The sequence below is a fragment of the Amblyomma mixtum genome, chromosome 3 (assembly GCF_055824585.1).
Source record: "Amblyomma mixtum isolate Tamu chromosome 3, ASM5582458v1, whole genome shotgun sequence".
NCBI classification, from domain to species: domain Eukaryota; kingdom Metazoa; phylum Arthropoda; class Arachnida; order Ixodida; family Ixodidae; genus Amblyomma; species Amblyomma mixtum.
The window spans coordinates 173935647-173952877 of NC_143014.1; the positions used below are offsets into that span (position 1 = coordinate 173935647).

At 44.0% G+C, this 17231-nt stretch overlaps 1 protein-coding gene across 4 annotated transcripts in view; it reads left to right on the forward strand.

Annotated features, from left to right (window-relative positions):
* The window catches only part of Uev1A (Ubiquitin-conjugating enzyme variant 1A), a 32920-nt gene that overhangs the window by 12830 nt on the left and 2859 nt on the right, over window positions 1–17231 (forward strand). The window contains exon 5 of one of the 4 annotated variants that reach the window (XM_089581969.1): window positions 11629–11741. The exons of the other annotated variants lie outside the window; for them this stretch is intronic. Coding sequence (XP_089438095.1) covers window positions 11629–11709 — 81 coding nt within the window. The 3' untranslated portion in view covers window positions 11710–11741. The remainder of the gene's footprint in view (window positions 1–11628; window positions 11742–17231) is intronic. 4 annotated transcript variants of the gene reach the window in all.

Below are 17231 nucleotides of genomic sequence, written 5' to 3' on the forward strand. Positions count from 1 at the left end.
GTTACTATAATAGTACAGAGTGGTGTTTTAACCCGTGAAATCAAGCTTAAAACCAAATATGAAGCTGTTGCAGTCACCGACTTTCATTTTATAACAATTGAAGTATGTTGTGTTCATCTCGAACCACACCGAATAGTTGCACTTCACGACTTAGAAACACTTTCAGAAGAGCTACCAGAGCCATATCTGGTAATTGGGGATTTGAATGCTCACTGTGCAAAGAGATACTAGGTGTTGGTATTTTAGAAGAATTTATTCTGTCAAATAATGTCTGCCTCCTCAGTATAGGCAATAACATATGCTGGTCTCTATAGGCTTGTCTTTTAGTTCACCGTCTGTTTTTATGGATTTTAAATGGGATGTCCTTGACAAACCCTATGGAAGCGATCACCTGCCTGTAGAAATCAGCTTGTCATCATCGCCATCAATCATCTCAAGCGAACTGCATCGTTGGTAACTTCGCATAGCTAACTGGGAGCTGTTTCGGGAAAAGGCCTCTCTAGATAAATTATTTGCGGATCATCTCAGTGTTGATGAACTAAATGAAATGTTTACGTTCTGCATCATTTCTGCGGCACGCCTAGCTATCCCTCAGTCCTCGGGTTCGATTGAACCACAAGGTGTGGTATAACGAAGAATGTAGAGAAGCGAAAAAGGAGCAAAATAAAGCGTGGGAAATTTTTCGCATTTATTCGAAGCACGGAAATCATTAAAAAGGCAAGAGCTAATGCACGGCGTATCCGTCGCAATGCTGAGAAAGCGTCCTGGAAAAATTACTTATCATCCATAAACAGTTCTGTCACATTCAGAAAAATGTGGGAACGAGTTAGTAAATTAAATGGCAACTTCTCCCCTTCACAGTTCTTACAGCACCTGATACACAAACAAGTATGGAGGAACAAGCAGACATCCTGGATGAACATTTCTCAAGTGTTTGCAGTTCTACACACTACACAGAATCATTTTTAAAGTACAAAAACACAGCTGAGAAAAATAAACTTCCAACAAGTGGTTGCACAAATGAACCTTTTCAATAGATTAATCACAATCCAAGAAATTAACTGGAGTTTTATCTGCCGGCAAACAGACTGCTCCAGGCACATCTTTCCCAACCTTCTGTAGAAGCGCTTTTGAAATTTCTTAACAAAATTTGGACACTAGGAAAAACTACAGAAGCTTGCAAAAAAGCCATTATAGTTCCATTCCTGAAACCTGGAAAGCAGCCAACATCCCCTGGCAGTTATAGACCAATAGCTCTTACTAGCTGCCGTGCCAAGTATTTTAAAAGCGTTTTGAATATCAGGCTAACCTTCGTGCTTGAATCTCATGAACTCCTTGCCATTTATCAGTTTGGTTTTAAAAAAGCATGCTCGACAGCAGACCATTTAGTTCACCTCGAAAACACTGTCTGAGAGGCTTTTATACATGGACACCCCTGACTTGCTGTCTTCTTCGACCTCGAGAAGGCATAGGACACAACTTGGAGGTTCAGGATACTCTGCGATTTAGCAGAGCTTGGCATCCGAGGAAGGATGTTGAGCTGCATAAAAGACTTCCATCCAACCATTCCTTTCATGTACACCTAGGTTCAACCATCTCAGAGAACTTTGTTCAGGAGAATGGAGTACCATAGGGGTGTATTAAGCACTACACTCTTCGTTGTGTAAATGAATTCATTAGCCAAAATAATCCCAAAATCAATTATGTACTCAATTTATGTTGACGATTCCAGATTGCCTGCACATCAACCAACATATCAACATGCGAAAGACTAGTACAATTGACAGTAAATAAACTAGCAACATGGGCGGACATAAATGGATTCCAGTTCTCGCCCCAAAAAACAGTGGCTGTCATGTTCTCTCTCAAATGAGGCTTACAGAACAATCCCGCCCTACACCTAAAGGAAACCGAATTACCTGTAAACAAAAATTTCTAGGTGTAACTTCGACAAAAAGCTCACATTTCTTCCACACACAAACCACCTGAAGAAAAAATTCGCAGTGGCTTAGCTCTGGTTAAGCCTGGATATACAAGCGAAAAGCTGCATTTATGCTTTGCTTGACGTCATGGCTGTCGCAGTTCGTGCACAAGGCACTGGGAGCATCACGATAGCGGTGTAGATTTTGAGCCAACTCCTTCGCTATCACTTCTGGGTGTTCTTTTCTTCTTTCCATGGCGAATGTTTGCGCCTCTTCTACGGCCGCCGCTGCCGCTCACGCGTTATCGCAATGCCTTGCGAAAGAAAGGGCGCGCCACGGCAGCGCCCAGGGGTGGCCCACGCGAAGCGTGGTGTTGACGAGCCTAGTGAAGCTTTTCGCTTCAAAAAGCTTCCCAATTCTTGAATGACCTAAAGGTTCTCTCACGAAAATGGTGGGGGTCTGATAGGACATGCCTCTTGAACATTTATCATCCTCTGGTACTATCTTGCGTAGATTATGGGTGTATAGTGTACGGTTCCGCTAAGCCATCCTAACTAAAAAGATTGGACCCAATACATAACTCATATCTGCGGCTTTCAAGTGGAGCATATAGAACATCACCCATAAATAGTCTCTACTTAGAATACAATGAACCACCCCTCGCCGACAGAAGAACTATGCTGACATGCACATGCGTCCTAAAAGCCCGTTCACTACCAAACATCTCTGCTACCCGATAGTTACAAAGTGCCAATCCAAACAACTGTTTAACTACAAACTCCAAGCAATCAGACCACTCCTCTTCCACTTTGAGGAAAAAAAAAATGCGAAGAAGTAGGTATACTGAACACACTGCCTGATATTGCCTAGAGACCCCACCCACTGCCACCTTGGAGACCTTTCCTTCTGTATGCGATCTTGCGGTTTGGTTTGTGGAGCCTTAACGTCCCAAAACGACTCAGGCTATGAGGGACGCCATAGTGAAGGGCTCTCGAAATTTCGGCCACCTGGGGTTCTTTAATGTTTATTTATTTATTTATTTATTCAAGTTACCCCTAAGGGCCCTCCAGAAGAGGGTATTACATAGGGGGGGGAATCATAAGTAATCGCGATACATGTTAACAAATAAGTGTAACAAAAAACGTTAATTAAAACATAAGCCATCACACAAAGAAAAAATGAACACTAACAAAAACAGCAAACTTTTACACATTTCCGTCGCAGCGAAGAAGCTCTTGAAATCTTTTATTGTCAGTTTCTGTGGCGATGACTGATGGCAAACTATTCCATTCAGTGATAGTAGGGGGATGAATGAATTGGCATAAGACGAATGACAGTTTATGTGTTTAACTTTGAAAGAATGATCACGGCATGGAAAGATAGCATCAGGTGACTGAAACAAATCACTGCGAAGGGATGGGTGGTGATAAAGCTTATGGAAAAGGGTTAAGCGAGCAAGTTTACGGCGATATGACAAATATTCCAGTTCGGCACATTTTTTTAATGCTGAAACGCTTGTGAAGGGTGAGTAGTCTTAAAATATGAAACGAACAGCACTGTTTTGCAAGGATTCAATGTTAGTGATAACGTAGGCTTGAACAGGGTCCCAAATGGCCGCAGCATATTCGATTTTAGGGCATATTAGAGTTAAATAAGCAAGTTTTTTAACGTGTATAGGGGCGTATTTGAGGTTGCGTTTAAGAAAACCAAGTGAGCGGTTAGCAGATGCTACGGTGAGGTCGATATGGTGATGCCATGTTAGGTCAAATTGAAGGTGCACCCCAAGGTACTTGTATGTTGATGTTAGTTCCACAGTATTGTCATTTAGAATATAAGTGGTTGGAATGCGAGCTGAACGGCGAGTGAAAGATATTAGTTTAGTTTTAGAAACGTTTAATGTCATTGACCATGCTGAGCACCAAGAGCTTACTGCGTTCAGGTCAGATCGTAGGGATTGGCGGTCACTGTCTGTAGTGATGTTACGGTAAATTACACAGTCATCAGCTAAAAGGCGAACTCTAGATGTTACACAGGCAGGTAAATCATTAATATAGATTAGAAAAAGCAAAGGCCCTAGCACGCTTCCTTGTGGTACCCCAGATGTCACATTAGCAGAGGAAGAGTTAGAATTATTAACGGAGGTATGTGCACTGATATCGCACATACACAGGCCTCTAGAATTTTGCCTCCATCGAAATTTGACCTCTGCGGCTGGGATCTAACCCGCGTCTTTCAGATCACCAGCCGAGCACCATAACCACTGAGCCACCGCGGCAGCTGTATTATGTTGAAACACATCCACAAAAAGCAAACTCTACAAGAATATATACTGCAGGAGTTTTTGGCAGTGAAGGAAAAGTTTCTACAAATTTTTACACAGATGGCTGTAAAACTGCACACTACGTTGGGAGTGTGGTAATATAAGGGAAAGAAGGAAAAAATGGTCGGGCTACCTGAGTGCACATCAGTTTTCACGGCAGAAGGTTACGCCATTGCTCTCGCAGTTAAAGAAATAATCAAGGAAAGAATACAAAAATGTGTCGTCTGTGCCGGCTCCCTCGGCATAATTACAGCACTAAACTCCAGAAATGCAGTTCAACACATAGTAGGAGACATAATATGTAACACAATAAAAGCTGTAACACAAAGACGTACAATAGAGTTCTGCTGGGTCTCTAGACACGTGGGAATCAGGGGGAATGAGAGTGCTGTTGCATGTGCCTCACATGCCCGTAATGTACAAATAAAACAAGTAGATATACCTCTTAAAGACTGCATGAAACTTGTTAAAAATAAACTGAGAGGAAAATGGCAGGCTTCATGGGACAATGAAATTAACAACAAGCTATATTTTGTAAAGCTCATCCTGGGTGAATGGAAGACCTGTGGGCACCAGGAACGTTTTATAGAAGCAATTTTGTGTCGTCTGTGCATTGGACACACACACCTTACACAGAGCTTCCTACTGACAAAACAAGAGAAACCAGTGTGTGAAAAATGTGGAGATGAACTTACAATTAATCGCATTTTATTCTCATGCGTGAAACTTGAAAAATTGAGGAAAAAGTACTTCACTCAATTTTACAATGAATGCATTCCTTTTCACCGAACAGTGGTCTTAAGCAACAGTGCAATTGTTGACATCTTGTGTTTTTAGCTTTTTAGGAGAAGCAGGTTTTCTCGAGAGACTAATTTCTCATCCACTGCTTTGCTCACTTTTTTATGCACCTCAGCAGTCTTCTCATTCCTGAGGAGTATGCTGAGGTCTTTACTTGATTGGTTGGGAGGCTCGGGATCCTTGCCCAGCCAAGCACGGCCGGTGAGGTTACTCAACCTTCTTTAAAGGTTTTAATGCTAGCCATTTCTAAAATTTCTTTCCTAGCGTTACAGGGTAGTAGCAACTAACTTTTAGGCTCTCTAAACCACTGATGTTTTTCGCTTTTTTGTAAAATTCTGCTGAAAACAATTTTCTTACACCTTGAGCTTGGCGCTTGACAGCCTTTAGATGCTTGTGTGTCAGTAAACCCAACACAAAACAACAACACAGAGACGCCTTGCTACACATTGCAGCCATTCTTGTCACGATCAATGCCCCTCTCGGTACGCGGCATGCTTTCTCCATCAGACAGAAATGAAATGTGCTCCGATGACATAGGCCAGGAGAGGTCTATTCTTGGATGGTGTTCCGAGATAGTGAAAAGCAAGTGGAAAGGATATGCCCTTCTCTCCCCCAATACCTGCCCTCTATTGTCTCCAGAATTTTGACATTGGCAGGTTGGCAGGTATGTGCATGTGATTGTAGCGGGTGCAAGGTTTGTTTGGTTAAAGATGCAAACTGGTTATTCGGTGGCCTTGCTTTCTTGTCTTGACATCTGTTAGGCACTGGATTGAAGGATGGTGAGAACTTTTGCAGAATGTGGTGTTACCATATTTAATTAACATAACGCAAGTTTTTTTCCTTAGGCCATCGATTTCAGAATGCACCTTGCATTGTTTTTGGAAACAAAGTATAAATATAACGTTATCTTTTTTCCCGTTGTTCTTCAAAAGAACTACAGCAACCTTCACCGCCAGACTCGCAAGCTGCCAGGAGAAGCAAACTTAACACACCTGGGGGCCACGTAAAAGGGGGTTACTGGTTAGGATGGAGAGAAACATAAGGGAGATGCGTGGCTTAGTAGTAGTAGTCACCTTTGCGGGACCACCTCAACCCAATAGCGCTGCTCAGGGGAATCACAGTGGGCAAAGGAGAGGGTGACTGTGAGTGAGGAAAGGATGTGGTGCGGGCTGTTGAGAGAGAGAAGGCACTGAAATAGTTGAGTGAAGTAGGGAAAAGAGAGAAGTGCAAATGGATGCAGGACTGGGCAGCACAAAGCAGTGGCACTGATGATGGAGGGTGCTGTTGAGTGGGAGGTAGTGTGCTTTAATGTGCTGGGGGCTTTGCTGTGCTCTATGCTGTTGCGTGCATCCATAGTTTTTGCATGCTGTCCTTTTTTTTTTTCCTTAAGCCCTCTGCTATAGCTGGCTTGAACACCTTGTGATTGCAGTATAATCGTAATATTGTCACACACGCACGCACGCACATGCACGACATATTTCAGTGAAGGTGATCACAGATTTTTAAAAATAGGGTTTTTTGGGGGGGGGAAGAACCTTTTTGTGGTAATACCAGTGTTGGCGGACGTCATGAGTAAAGTGATTACCTAAATTCTAATAGTTGAGGAGGGGTAAGACTTTGAAAATGTTTCAAAAGTTGGCGGTACAGCAGTTGTAATAAAAGCTATGACTTTAAAATTTGCTAGGAATCTTAAAGATAGACACATCTTCCATTCGAGCTCAAGACGTGTGAAATTTTAAACAGTATTTTTATTTCTGTTTTTATTTATTTATTTATTTATTTTTTTTGAAATCGGAAAACCATTTTATTCATCAAAACTTCCCTTGACAGAAGAGCAACAGGGGGAGCCTTAGTGGCTGAAAAATGTACCACGAACAAGGCCAAATTCCAAACCGAAGGCAAAAGCTGAGTTCTGGTCAAAAACTTCAGAGCATTGAATTTTGCAAGTGTCTGAAATGAAGAGACCACATCGAAGTGCACCCACTTTTCTGGTCGACATGACGAAGAAAAAGGGCAGAAATATTTCTGAAATCTAGAACATGCAAGTGTACTATATTTTCTGGAAGATAAAGAAAATCTCTATAAGATGATTGCAAAATCTCAAAATTGTAGACAAAACAAAGTCTCACCCTACCTTATTTCAATTAGAGATTTATAGCCGGCCGTGAGTAATTGCTGTATCCGTTTCTGGAATTTCGAAAACGCTATTACCCTCGGCCCTATGTCTCGACAAAATTAAGTTATGTCGACTAGTTACATGCACTGGAGGGGTTGCTTTGCCTGCATGCTTTTCGAAACCGCATGCATTTTGGCACGATGTAGCCAAATTTTGTCGAGCCACAGCGGCAAGCGTAAACACGGTTTCGAAAGTCTAAAAAATAATATGACTATTACTAACGGCTGGCTACAAATCTGATTGCATCTCCACTTTGCAAGTTGTATCTGCACTTTTTTCTCGGTCCTTATCATCTGGCTCTGCCCCTCATGACTGGTGTATAGCTAAAGTCATACCCATTTTCAAATCTGGCCTCCGCTCTGATCCTTTGAACTATAGACTCATTTCATTGACTTGCACATTCTCCAAGCTCCTTGGACACGTAATATTGCCACGTATCATTGTAATGTCCCTTTCGTGCGGCCTTGCGCGAACGAACGGACATTACAATGATACGTGAACGGGCGGGTTGGGGCGAGAGGGTGGCGGTCCAGTGCAGCTGGCTGAGGGCGATAGGGGCTTGGGTCTCGTCGTCAAGGTACAGGACGACGCACTGCTGCGGCGTAAGTCATGGCTGGGGGCTCCATAGGCTGCGTAGTGATCGGCGTCACACCCAAGGCCAGTTGAACTTCGTCCCGGATTACGTCAGTAAGTGATGTAACCTGCGGCTGCGTTCCATTTGGCAGCAATCGACGGAGCTCTTCTCGTACAACTTGGCATATAACCTCCCGCAGGTTATCATTCTTAGCGGTGTTCAGGCAGCTTGCTGAGAAAACGCTCTGCTGGTGGTCATACTGGCGGGCTCGGGCATCAAGAGTTTTTTCCATCGTGGATGCCTCTGCTACGAATTCCGCGACTGTTTTCAGTGGGTTGCGGACGAGGCCGGCAAAGAGTTGCTCTTTAACTCCTCGCATAAGCAACTTCACTTTCTCTTCTTCCTTCATGCTCGCGTCGGCACGCCGGAAGAGACGCTTCATTTCCTCAGTGTACACTGCAACGGTCTCGTTTGGGTGTTGTATGCGAGACTGTAGCAACTGCTGCGCTCTCTCCTTTCTCACGACGTTTGTGAATGTCTTGAGAAGCCGCTCCTTGAAGGTTTCCCAGTTGGCAAGGCTGGCTTCCTCATTCTCGAACCAGACTCTTGCTGGTCCCTCCAGGGCGAAGAAGACGTACCTAAATTTCATGGCATCGTCCCAGTTGTTAAAGACAGCCACACGGTCGAACTGCTCCAGCCATTCTTCGGGATCGGCGCCAGGCGAAGCGTCGAAGGTTGGTGGCACCCGGGGCTGCTGCAGAATGATTGGAGTGGTCGTCTGGGGCAAGCTCATGGTGGACGTTGCTACTTGCTTTCGCTCCCGAGTAGGGTCCGGCAGAATCCTGAACTCAGGTGCGTCCCCTTGCAGATGTCGGCTTGCGCGGTGGACTGGACTCTGGTTCTGCGGTGAATGACTCAGAGGGCTGGCGTCACGACTTGTAGGGGGTGTCCGGAACATGGAAGGCTACCCAGCACCTCCACCAGATGTCACGTAGTGACGGAAGTCCAGCAGTCAGGAAGAGAGCAACAGAATTTGCAAACGAAGCTCTTTATTTGGGCTGACTTGCGCCCGCAAAAGAACTGAATCACTCGGCGGCGGCGTAAGCAACAAACGTGCTCGTCAGTCGTCGAACTACGAATGTCCGCCGCTCGCGGCATCGCTCAATTTAAAGCCGGCAAAGAAACTTCCAGATAGCAAGACAAGATCATCTACAGTAATCTGGAAAAACCTAGATGCAGCCTTTCATGGCTGCGATCAATCGAGATTAGACTGGTCGCTTCTCGCGTCACGAACAAAAATGATAACAGCCCTTTCCTGCAGCCTTGAGCTGCAGCGACGACGCACACGCCCGGAAGTCGTACATGTCGTACGTCTTAAACCCTATTATGAACGCTAAAGGACTCGAAGTTTGCATTATCCGTGTTTATTTTCATTTTAAAGCATCGAGACGATGCTTCTTTGGGAGGGGGGTAATGCCACGTATCATTGTAATGTCCGTTCGTTCGCGATGCCGCGAGCAGCGGGCATTCGTAGTTCGACGACCGACGAGCACGTTTGTTGCTTACGCCGCTGCCGAGCGATTCAGTTCTTTTGCGGGCGCAAGTCAGCCCAAATAAAGAGCTTCGTTTCCAAGACTGGTTGGTGTCTTTCTGACCGCTGGACTGCCGTCACTACAACGTGACATCATACACCAAAATCATTAATTAACTCGAAAATCACAGCATTATATTTAAATATCGGCATGGTTTTCGCAAGGGATTTTCTTGTGACACTTAGCTCGCTGGATTAACTAGCCAATTATTTACTTAACCGAAGCCGGGATTTAGGCTGACGCTTTGTTTCTCGATTTTTCCAAAGCATTTGGTCGGGTCCTCCACCATAGACTACTCAGGTTACCGCATCTCAATATTCACCCTCCGGTTTTAGCATGGATTACAGACTTCCCCATGGCTGGTGTACCACATGGGAGTGTGCTTGGTCCTCTGCTGCTCCTAATATTTATTATTGATTTGCCAAATTGCATTTCTTCCCAAGTTAGCCTGCTTGCCGATGACTGCGTTGTGTACCAAGCCATTAAAACCAGCACTGACGGCCAATCTTTGCAAAACGACTCCGATTCCATTAACACTTGGTGTTCATCCTGGCTTAATAGCCCTAAACCACTCTAAGAAAAGCTCGTCTCCTTTACAAGAAATGCTTGCCGTATCCAAACCACATATACTCTCATTGACATAACTGTGGAGACAGCTTCCACTTACAAGTATTTAGGAGTTAACCTGCAGTCCGACTGAACCTGAAACTGTCACATTAACTTGATTCTAGCAGCCGCTAACCATTCTCTTGGCCTCCTAAAATGTAATCTCCGCCATGCTCCTGCACAATTGTGAAAACTTGCTTGCTTGCTTGCGTGCATGCGTGTGTGTTTGTGCGTTCATTTTTCGTGAACTTCCACTTGCATTATATTCATGTAATAATGGTGTCCTGAATTAATTTTCGAAATACCTTTTCTCAGTTGTGAGATTGAGTCTGAACTGATGGTGCTCCTAACAAATAACTCTTCTTAAATGTGCAAAAAGAAGCAGACAAATTGAAGGCAGTAATTAGCTTTTGCCATTTCTTTCAACTTCACCTTTTTTTTTTTTTTGACATTAGCGTGCTAATTGCAAATTGCGTTAGCCCTGCTTTCATCCCCTTTCTTCACGTGCAGCACCAGTGGTTGCACAGTGGTGTGCGAATGATGATTATATTTATTGAGACTGCTGCTTTACGATACCCTGAATTAGTTGGAAAGGTTGCTGTAAGAAAGAGAGTTTTTGTCGTCGTTCGTGAGCACATAATGCTGTGTAGAGTTGAGTAACTTGGCAGAATCATGGGGATCCACTGTACCAAGAGTGTTAACCCATCACACTCAAATGCAGTCACAACCTGCAGAAACTGAAATTCTTAATGAAAAACTGTGCTGTAATAAATTATTTCAGGCTGACTGCGGCATATCTTTTTCAGTACTGTTGTTAATATGGCCCTGCACGCCATTATCAAGGGGTAAAAAAAAATAACCTAGTAGCTTGGTGTTCTTGCTTCTTTAAAGCAGTGCATATCCACAACTTCTTGTTCAACAGCTTTAATAACTGGTGCAACTATTCTTTATATTGTGACCGTGCTGGTGTCTCGGCGTATTCAGTTTTATTTATCTTAGATGTTTTATTTATTTATTTATTTATTTATTACAATACCCTCAGGGCCCGCAGGGCGCTATGAGGGGGTGGGTGAAAAAAGAAAAAAAAATACACAGTAAAAAAGTACAGGCAAAAGGCAAAAAAAAGGCAAAAAATCGTGATACAGACGCTTGTTCGATGATATGCTTGGTGATAAGTGGCTTGAAAGATGACGCGTCTTCAGTGCAGGCGATATGGGGTGGAAGGTGGTTCCACTCAGTGCTAGTCTTTGGTAAGAAAGAATTAAAAAGCACATTCGTTTCACACGTTGGGATGGAAACTTTATGCAGATGATCAACACGTGATGACACGTATGATGGTATAGAAGAAAAAAATTCCTGTTTTAGTGTCTCGTTATGAAAGAAAATGCTGTGGAAAAGACTGAGGCATGAAATATTTCTGCGAACTGCGAGATTAGTCAGACCAAGTTTAGTTTTCATTAAAGAAACACTAGAAGTGCGAGAATAATTGGAAAGGATGAAGCGAGCTGACCGATTCTGAACAGATTCTATAGCATCGATTAACCCTTTCGGCCCTGGCGGTGTCGATTGACACCACAACACAAATATTACGCTCACGACTCAGTAACAGAAGAAAATACTATTAATTTTTAATACAATAGTTCCTTAGGGAGCCCTGCTGCTATCGACATCGCTGTTCACGGACTTCCATTGAGCTGTGCGGTCTAAGGAAGAAGAAGTAGCAGAATGGGAGGCATGGAGTGAAGAAGCCGAGGTGTAGCAAATTTGTTCATTTTTATCTCACTAACCATTCATTCTTCTGCGCTCAGATTTTTATATGTTGTGTGAAACGCCTATCCAAGCTCACATCCCTGTCATAAATATTACTGAATGCGTAGACACTGCGTTTGAACGCATTTTTGACATGTACGATTTTGACACCATCAGGGCTCAACGGTTGCCAGCGTTGGCCATTGAGTGATGATAGGTCATTTTTGTAGAATAGAATGTGCTAGTATTTTAGCAGATGCACCTATACTAACGGCCTTTTTGGACGGCTGACATGAATGTTCAGTACAGAGAATGGACAAAATCTTAAAATTTGCTTTCTGATGAATTAGAAGATGGAAATTTTCGCTATCATACATGGTGAATATTCGTATTGAGCCTGGAAATGACCATGCGGATGTCGGCGAACAGCAACCAACCAAAGGAATAGCGAGAACAAATGCACGCCTGACCTTGCGCTTTTATTCCTTTTTTTTACCTCTCTCCTCCTCCTATGAGCTGTGAGCATTGACACTGAGCTGCAAGAAGCGACGCGGTATTTACACTGAAACTCGCGCTCCGCCGCTCGTGCAGCACGTGTGGCGCGCCCTCGACGCTCGGATCAATGCAGCGTGTTTGGCTGTGTTTTCTTGAGAAAGCGTATTTGGTGTGCTGATATCAGCTTCTGCTTTCTCCCCGGCTGAGAGATATCCCCAACTCATAAGCCTATGGATGAGAGGGAATTTCCTGTCACCTGTAGGGAACAGCATTCGGTCAAGACACAGACACAACGAGATTATATTCCACTTTGTGAATTCTTCTATAGCAAGCAGCTGGTTTGAAAACAAGCGCAAGCGAGATGCAGTGTGCCGCGCGCAAGCTTAGAACTTAGATTTGCCGACCTTCGCGCTGGGTGCTACGGAAATGCTTCGTGAAGCTCGATAGAGGAGGGCATTACAGATTCGAGGGAAACGTTCACCTTGACCACAGTCGCCTTCCAGGAAGGCTACGCAAGTTTTGAACATGTGAGCTGTTGACGTGACGTACACAAGCTGGAACACAAAGCTGGCAGGAACAAGAACGCGGAGGTATGATACAAAACGCAAGGTAAACAGGAGCGAGCGAAGTTTTTTGTGGAAACTGCGCGATTATCTATCCCTTACAAAGTAAAAAAAGCTTCTTTATAGGTCTCCACACTGCAAAATAAGAAATTTTTTCGTTAATTTCTTTCTTGTCGGTTGAGGTTACCAAAACGGTCCCACTAGCATTTTACACCCATTGAGCCCTGATGTCCGATTTTGACGCCATACCTGTAAATCGATTAATACTCGCACCACAAGCTTTAAATTTTTACTGCGTGGTTATGGGACCTTAGGCATTGTAAAAACGCGCAGGAAAAAGATCTACGGCCGAAATAAAAAATCCAGGGCCGAAAGGGTTAAAGTGAGTTGTGCGGGGTCCCATATTGATGATGCGTATTCTAGTTTTGGCCGCATTAGTGTCTGATATAAAAGTAACTTCAAATGGGATGGAGCCTGAGAGAAGTTTCTGCGTATGTAACCAAGGGCACGGTTAGCATTGTTAATAACATATTCTATGTGCATGCGCCAGGATAGGTTGTTAGTGATGTGAACACCCAAATATTTATACGATGAAACGTTCTCTAATGAAACTCCGTTAATCTTGTAATTGAATGTTTTAGACGGGTTAGACTGACTGTTACCGGTGGCTGACTGTTCTTGCATTTGATGTTATATCTTTGTGCCCTCCCTGCTTGGGCTTAAGGAAAGGTCTGCTGTATTGTAAAATAAATAGATAAATAAATAAATATTGTTCATTGTGGAAATAGAGAAAAGGAAAGGGGCCGACTGCACCGTAGCAGCTGACCCCTTTTTGTCTGTTACCATAATAAACATTACCACCACCGTGCGGTGCCCCCACCCCCTAGTAATTTTTATTACATTTATCTGCTGCATAACAAGAAAGCTCGATATTTGCACATTTTCCCTGGAAACATGAGATGCTCACAATAAGCGTAAGAGGGTAGTAAAGGGAAGCAGTGACAGTTGTTTCATAAGATAGCCTGAAGCTGGACGTTCTTCTGGAAAAAAAAAAACTCTTAAACAGAAAGCGCAAATCAATGGTGCATCTGCAGTTTACTTCAATATTTTTTTGCTGTGAATGGTTCATGTGTACTGTCCATTACCATCAGTCACTAGATTCTTCCGCCTCTAATGTGGTCGGGGAATTTGAACGGAAAAAGTCTGGGAGAACATGGAAAAATCACGGATCTTGAAAAGAGGAACTTGCTAGGTACCCTGCTACAATGTTGTGTTGAAAACAGGTGTGCTTGCCCATCGGAGAAAGAAATGCAGTGGTGGTGATGCTGCACCAATTGCGCCAATCTGCGCCATTGCATTAAACCTTTTGCATGCTTCTACAAATAGGTGGTTTTTGATGAAATTGCGCCAAAATACCATTCCAGCAACCAAGAGCCTCGGCAAATGCAAAGAGGCTGAGGATACCACGTAATGTGCACAGGCATCACTCTGGTTCCTTTTCCTCAGATGTGTGATGAGAAAGATGACCGGCGGGAGCCAACCATGTCCCGCGTTGCTTTCTAGCCCTTTACCACATACTATTATTAAGGCGAAATTAATGCCTCATGCTGTCGTTAGCAATCCGTGTCGACAGCCGTGTCGACAGCCGTGTCGACAGATGTGTCCGCGTTTTGACGGGTGTCCACCGAGATATGTGAGACAGTTACTGCGTAATTTCCTTTCCTCAAATGCAATTTTCAGTTTCTTCATTACGGCCCCTCTTTCTTCTTTCACTGCCACTTCCTCCCTTCCTGTATGGTGCGGTTAAGGTGTCCACCGAGATGACAGAGAATTACAGCGCCATTTCCGTTCCTCAAAAAGCGTTGCGTTCAAAGGGCAAGGCATCGCGCCGAACGGATGGTGGCGTTCCGTGGACTCCCTGGCAGCGCTATAACACTCTCTCGCGTTCCACTCCTAAAGGCGAAGCTTAAGCGCCATTAATTAGCAGTCAATTAGTGCTGAGTGATTAATCAGCAATTAGTCATTAATTAGTAATTTGTCATTACTCCGTCATCAATTATGTGTGACGTCATCCAGTGGTGACGTCACCAGGGTCACACAGTCAAAGTGGTGCGGAAAACGCTTTCGCCTCTACGACAGTCAAAGTGCCCCCTGAATTTTTTAGTACACGGTGTACGCGCATTTTGCATATCTGCTTCGGCGGTGCTGCCACCACTGTCCCACACGGACACAGCAAATGCACATACAAAGAAAGAATTGCTTTTAAGAGGCTCAAGTAGTGCAAAGTTTGGGTCTTGCTAGATTTATCAGGCTTTTGCACAGCTCCATCATATTTTCTACAAGTTCAGTGTACTGCGAGAAAATTTTCGGACATGCTGCATGTGATAGCTCGATTCCACGGACCTCATTCACGCTCGTTGTAACAGTGCCGTCAACGTCCGAGCTTTTAATTTGTTTGTACAGTGGAATCATGTTAATTCGAACTTTCAGCATAAAAAGCTGGTTGGAATGAAAAGGAGTTCTACCTAATTGTGTGACCTCGAGCTTGTGTCGTTGCCGGAAGTCGTCTGCCAAATGGGCTTGAGCTGTGTGAGGAAGTCCGAACCGAGTCTCTTCATTGTAAGCACTTAAGGGGAAACAGTTAAGCTCATGGGAAGCACACTGCAACGCCGAACCCATCAGCAGAGGAAAATAGCAGTGCTCCTTGGGATGAGGACCACTGGTGCGATAAAACTTGTCGTAGACATGTGGGACTGCAAGAGACCTGTGCTATGCCATCAAACGGCGACGCTGTGGTTGCGCTTCTGCTGCTGCATCATGACTGTGACGAAGCAAATTAGCGGCAGTCATCCCGCAACACTCTGTGACCGGTAGCCTGCCCTGATTCTCCGTAACATAGTTTGAGCCATCGCAGTGGCTCAGTGGTTATGGTGCTTGGCTGCTGACCTGAAAGACACAGGTTCAAACCCAGCCGCAGGGGTCTCATTTTTATTGAGGCAGAATGCTAGAGGCTTATGTACTCTGCGATGTCAGTGCACGTTTAAGAACCTCAGGTGGTCGAAATTTCCGGAGCCCTTCACTACACCGTCCCTCATGGTCTGAGTTGCTTTGGGATGTTAAACCCCATAAAACATAACCAAATTCATTCAATCAAAGGGCATTTAAGAGTGCTAACATTATTAGGCAGGAGCGCAGTCATGTGCCAGTTCTTAAACCTTGTGGGCTTTAAGATTTTAAAAAGTAGCCTGGCTAAAGTGATATTGAAGAAAACAACTAAAACAGGAGTTTCTCAACAATGTTAATGCAAAATTTCGCCCATTTTTCTTGATTATTAAATCAGTCTAGGTGCAATTCATAAGATACGCAGACCTGGCCAAGATGACTGCCTGCAACCCTGCACCTTTGAAATCTTCGTCCAGCACATTGTCTTCTGTTAACCTGTGACTCAGTTTAGTTGGAACATCCTCTGTATTCTTATTTTTACTTTTCTAATATATGGGCTCCTGCTGCAGAATGCAAGGAAACTGCTCCAAATTGAATTTTTGCCAGATTACAAAGTCTGCTCCAAAATGCTCTTGGGCATTCCCACCACTGGAAATGGTTTTGTATCAACCGCTGTAAGGACTTTAGTTATTGCTTAGGGCTCAGTTACCTTCAGCGGCGTAGTTTTTGTTAGGGTACTGAGACAGTAATTCTGTGTTGTTTGCACACTTGCTAAATGGTCTGAGCTGACATCTTCATGAACACTGTCGATTATTTTCTGGTTCATTTCATCCAATTTACATCACAGTGCATGTGCATACAGCTCGTGGTGGCAAAAGTAAATTTTGCCACCATGAGGCAGCGTGCTGAAATGGGCTTGTGTTCTGTGCATGTTTTAGGTTAGCAGTTGGTTGTATTAGATTGAGCACATGGCTGTCTGTGCTGCATAGCAGTTATCTTTCTTTTCTTTCCTGGGCTGTACTTCCTGCTTTGTTGGCATGTAACACTGTGCACAGTCGCTCCCGTCGATTGCATGCTGTGGTGGCTTTGCAGGTGTGTTCACTGTGCTGTGTTGTCTCCCATATATCTTGTACTGGGGTTAAGTTTGGATATGCGATATCACATATAGTCTCAGCTTTAAGGAGCTGCACTCAAGACCTATACATAAGTATAGTACTGGGGAGTGTGTAAAAAAATTGGATAGTCCTCCTCTACACTGATAGCAAGGGTTAAGTTAAAAGTGCTTGGCTATGTATAATAGCACTAGGAGTGCATTGGCTGCTATAGCTTATCAAGTGACAGTTAAGCAGTACAACCGTTACAACTTCTTTGTTCTGGGGCAGAGTTAGTTTTTTTCACCTTTACCAGGACCTGCAGCAGAGTGTCAAATAGGAGTTCTATCATTGAATTTGCATTTGCCTTGCGAATGCCTCCTGAAGTGCCGCTTTAGTATC